Source organism: Nelusetta ayraudi, unplaced genomic scaffold (assembly GCF_046127955.1).
Source record: "Nelusetta ayraudi isolate G7.1 ecotype Tasmania unplaced genomic scaffold, CSIRO-AGI_Nayr_v1 ptg000070l, whole genome shotgun sequence".
In the NCBI taxonomy this organism is placed as follows: Eukaryota; Metazoa; Chordata; class Actinopteri; order Tetraodontiformes; family Monacanthidae; genus Nelusetta; species Nelusetta ayraudi.
The window spans coordinates 7,796,204-7,801,533 of NW_027466120.1; the positions used below are offsets into that span (position 1 = coordinate 7,796,204).

Here is a 5,330-nt window from a genome sequence, read left to right on the forward strand (position 1 = left end):
AATGCATTTTCCATCATTTACTAATTGTCCAACTTTCTCAGAATTACCGTCTTTATTTTTACATTTTTTTTTTATTTTAAATGTTTTATTTTAACTGTGGAGGAGTCTCACTTATCCAGATTTCCAGCCTACATGTCGACTCGTTGGGGTTTATTGCTTTTGTCCGCGCACACTTTGTATTCTCCTCCTGCTGCGAATGGTTGGCTAAACTAATAACACGCACTGGGTTTTCAAATAAAGTGTCAAAACTTCACTCTCACATGAGCACAGCAACCCGGTTATGACGATCTCCCGCAAGCCAATTATTGATAACACAAAGTGACCTGTTCCCTTTTTCACATCATACAATATTTCCTAATGCACTAAACATGGCACAACAACTTTGAACCCCCGCTGAGCTGCAGAAATGTGCATTTAACTGCAAACCGAAAAAAAAAGATGAATTGGTTATTACTTTTTCTACGTTCACTATTAAATGTTAGACAATTCACTTCAATTTGAAATGAATTTGAAGGAAATTACAAGATGTTCTAACAGCATTATGAAAGGGCTTAGGTGCACCAATAATTGCACATAATTTGGCTAAAAAAAACAGAAAAAAGGTGTCATTGTGCCATATGCTTTAAAATAAGTCAACTATCGTGGATCACGTGATATGACAGTGATTTACTATGTTGTTGTTGTTACATTAACACAGCCAAAGGGCCTCGACTAAACAAGAACTCTTTGAATGGAGGTAGACAGAAAACTGAGAGACGCGACGTGGGAGGAGAGACGAGCGAGAATCTGTCGAGGCAGCAAATCCAACGCAAAGCTTATACACGATTCGGGTGTTTTAACCTCCTCACAGGCCTCGGTGGCCATGGGGAGGTGGAGCCGTGAAACGATTGACAAGTAAGCAGCATCATGCATCATTGTTTGTGTGTGGACAGAGGGAATGGGAAGGTTGCTATGGATTAAGGCTGGATGGGGAGGAGGCGGTGGCGGCGGCGCTGCGATCATGTCTGATGCACCTCGTGGAACATCAGCTCTCTGGGGATGCGCGTCTCCGGCCCGTACTGCTTACAGGCCCGCCGCTCAAACGCAGCCACGTTCTGCTTGACCACCTCGTCGAAGAACATGGTGGCCAACTGGGAGTGCAGCAAGGAGCGGAACTCAAAGGATATCTAGGAAGGATTGTGAAAAAACAAACAAATGAATAAATGAAATATTTTAGAGAGATCAAGTGAGCTATGAATCACAGAAGTAATACGAGTTTGGCACATGTGCTCGTCCTTCTAATGCTGAATGATAGAAAGGTACGGATTACGGAACAGCTGACTGAGGGCAGGTTTCACAGACAAGACTTCAGTCTAGTCCCAGACTAAACTGGAGTTTGAGCTGTTTTAACTTAAACTGACTTGCACAGACTTATCTTAAATGAGTCATAGATTTTTGTCTGTTCTGGATTAAAGAAAGACAATTGCAAGGGGTGGATTAGAGCTACTCTAGGACCACATTGAAGTTTATATTAATCCTGCAGAGAGGCAGGTTTAACTTCAGTTTAGTACCGTTTGTGAAAGGGAGTGTAAATTTGGTCAATAAAAACATCCTCTGTCTGCCGTTGTCAGGTTAGCTGCTGAATCAAAGTGAGGCCACAGTAGCCAATTACAGGAAGTGGCAATTCTTTAAAAAAAAAAAGTTTTAAAAGATGACTTCAACAGTCAGAACTTCAAAATCTATGTGTGCTAGTAGGCTTTATATTTTAGATGGGGGGGTGAAATAAAAACTTTAAAGCTCAACATTGAAAACATCAAGTGAGGTTTGTCACAACTGAAACATTACAGATGCAGTTACAGAGCGAGAGGCTACTTACAGAAAAGTCTACTGTGCAGGTGCGGGGATAACCTGGAATGCCGGGACTAAAACGCCATATTGTCTCCAGGTGATTAAACAGTTTACCATCTGTACACACCGCCTGAAATTACCCAGAAAATACAATTAGACACGTGGAGTTCAATAAATTGATGTGCATTGAAATGATTTATCTGCATAGCAACATTTTACATTACAGAGAAAAAAAGACATCACCATCTACTGATGTGGCATTAAACATAGAGATCCTTCCTGGCTGAAGCTCGGGTCACTTACTTTAACTAGATGAGGTCGAACAGTGGTGATCATGGATGTGTATCTCTCCACCACTGGCGGGAATCCCACCTCCAGCTGGGCTTTGGCATGTCCCGCTCTTTTCATGATGTATTGAGACTTCTTACACCAGGGAACAAAGTGCTTGTACTCGTCAACGTTTGCCACCACGTCGTACATCTCCTGCATAGAAAATCTATGACGGCCAGCGTCGCAAGGGTTAAACACAGAGTCAGCAGACAAACGCCAGAGATAAGGCCCCAATGTAGATAATCGAAAACAAATTACCCCAGTATCCTGCGCTCAGAGTACTCCTTCCTTTTGTTGGTGAAACTGATGAAATTTCTACTGGGAGGAACAGACGCCATTGTGTCCCGGTCTTGAAGGCAAATCGCTTTGGTTGATCTTGTCATTAAAATGCCACATGATGACAAGTGTCTGTTGGGGGGGGAGGAGAAAAAAAAAAGAGAGGGAGAAAACACCCTGTTAAGCTCCATTCTGGAAGCAGTACAATCTGCCACAGGCGCAGTCAACAACAGCAAAAAGGACGACCACGTTCCAGGTCTCAGCTGGCGGCTCAATGAGTTCACAAAGAGCACGAGTACACAAAGGCCGGCGGCTCTGCGAGCGTGCTGGCGTTTTCTGAGGGACACAAATTGTACAAAACTAAAGTTGTAGCGTCATAAATATTTACGCTTGTTCTTTTGACGGCCCATCAGGTTTCACTAGTTCACCTTTTGAATCTGAGCAGATATGAGTGGATAAATCTATTTCACCCATGATCGGACCTTTAATTGTCATCCCAGTGGATGGTAGCTTCCTGCTAAATCTGCCACTTCTTTGCACCTTTCATCTTGTTTGGGATGGAGCTAAAAACAACATGGCTGCAATGTGGTGTCAGAGGACGGAACAAAAATCTGACTGGAGATATTGTCACTAATCTGACAGAGGCTTCAGTGCCCTTTGTGACGTCAGGAAATGGCTGTGATGCTTCAACGCAATGCGGTTTTGATCTTTGAGTAAACTGATGAACTCTAATAAATGCCCCAAGATGGGTGGAGCAAGAAAGCAAAGTAGAGGATGCACCTTTTTCATATTTTTTTGGGTGGGAAATTCACTGACAGACTTAATACAATGTATATTTGTTAAGGAATACCTTACTGCAGAGACACACAGGGTTATTAGTAGTAGTTATGCTCCAAGACAGATGGACAAACAGCCCAACCTTGGAACTGAAGAGAGAAAGCACAATAAAATCCTGTTGGCGGGTGACAGAGTGCATGTGAGAAGCGGCCAATCCATTACATAATAGGTTGGAATACCACTTTGAGTTCAAATGTCAAATATTGACCTGAAGCTGATTAACCAGCCTTGAAGGAGGTCGTTGTCAGCACTTTAAGTCGAGCAGCGACACTAATAACAACAAGTTCTTGCAACCTCCATGAGCCCCGTTGGATTTGTTTCCAGAAGGGCACCGCGGTACCGCGATGAATTGATGCGATGTGTTTCCATGACGTGCTCACCTGATGTTTTGACGCATGCAACCTCTCGATAGCGGTGCACGACACGCCCGAGGGGAGCCCACAGTGGCGATCTGGAGAAAGTCACTGAAAGTCCGCACACCCATGGGTAACCGCCGGGCGCTGACCGTGGCTGCCATCAAATCAGCCACTTGAGAGACGAGAGGAGATCCTGCGTCTTCAGCCGAGCAGAGCCCGGGGGAGAACTGATCAGAGAGCAACAAAAAAGTGTCGTCCAAAAGTCCAATAAAAAAAAATATCCCGCTTTAGTGAGGGTTCATTAACTTAGCGTCGAATTTTCCCGAAGAATAACTAGCAATCGCGGGCTAACTGTGGCTTAGCTTGTGTGGCGTCTGCTTACGTTTTCTGTTGTCGACGTACGTTTGTTACGTTCGACGGCTGCTAACAGGCGCTACCAAGGTTTCATAACGAGCCTGACCTACCGCGACGTAGTGGCGTCTTTCCTTTTGTTCGGAAAATTCTCGTTCTCCGTGTGTTTGGAATCCACTCTTGCGGGGGAAAAAAAATCTGATTTAGAGATTTAAATAGTGCCGAATATCGACAACTCCGGACGACCTTCTACGGCGACACGAAACGCCGGTGGAACAAATAGTTCCTTTCTTCTGTCGCTTTGGTCCACGGTCTCACCTAAAGGTTGTTGGTGAAACACCGCCCTCTATGGTTCCGGAGGTTAAATGAATAAAATAAAATAATTCACGCCATATTTAGTTATTTTATTTCCGACGAAAAAAGACAAATAACCCAAGCGATGATATGTTTACCAAGGGGAATTTGGGCTAATATTTATAAATGTCAAAAAATGTATTATCTGACCGCAGTAGAGGATTATACAAAGTGTTAGTGTAAAACATTTGGTTTTTGTGAATTTTAAAAATAATTGTCCAATGATATTAATGATTTTAAAAACATACTTGTGCAGGGTTGTACCCAGTCAGCACCAGTCCATACTATAATCCTGGATGCAGTAGAAGCTGTATAGAAAATAGAAAATATACGTTTACAGATTTTGAAGAGGGTGATATGAGAGCGTCCTCCTGTGGCGTACCAAAATACTCGCAAAGTCGAGATGATGCAGGATGTTGTGCAGACCCACAATGGGTAGATCAGGTCGAACAGGTCGGTAGAAGGCTGCATCTTCTACCGACCTGATTACCCACTGCCGGTAGGCAAACAGATCACCAGTTTCTTAAAGGAATTGATGAGCAGATATATGTGAGTGCCACCGCCAGTTGAAGCTGTTTAGATTGTCAGCAAGGCTTTTTTAATTTTTTTTTTTTTTTTTGGTCAACTAATTTCTGTCCCCTAATTATACAGCCTCAATTGAATTGGATTGGAAAACCTTCAGCGAACCAAAGTTTATTGTTGCTGCATATGTGCAGGTGGTCTTGGCCTGCACATAGCTCATTTTCACACAGTTAATTTCAATTCGAGGGTAGTGTGATGATACATACATGCATTTAAAAAAGAAAAAAAAAGAAAAACATACTTATTTCATTTCCAATAGTTCACCAAGACCCTTAGACATCTCACATCCATAATGTTATAACGCGATCACACAATGTAGTTTCTGGAGATTTCTGCCAGTTGTACAGAGTCTGACCACACGTTGGCGCTGTTTCGTATGAGGAGGCGAAAACAGACCGCCACGCCTGTAGGCGGTAC

General features: G+C 43.1%; 1 protein-coding gene across 1 annotated transcript; it reads right to left on the reverse strand.

Moving 5' to 3' along the window:
* Window positions 1-62: 62 nt before the first annotated feature.
* Window positions 63-4,278, reverse strand: coq10a (coenzyme Q10A). Its single transcript, XM_076042494.1, has 5 exons — window positions 3,651-4,278; window positions 2,416-2,565; window positions 2,131-2,323; window positions 1,856-1,957; window positions 63-1,166 (listed from the first exon to the last, which is right to left on the reverse strand). Exons 1-5 carry the CDS (start codon window positions 3,785-3,787, stop codon window positions 999-1,001), a joined length of 750 nt encoding a protein of 249 aa, XP_075898609.1. The 5' UTR covers window positions 3,788-4,278; the 3' UTR covers window positions 63-998.
* Window positions 4,279-5,330: the final 1,052 nt, after the last annotated feature.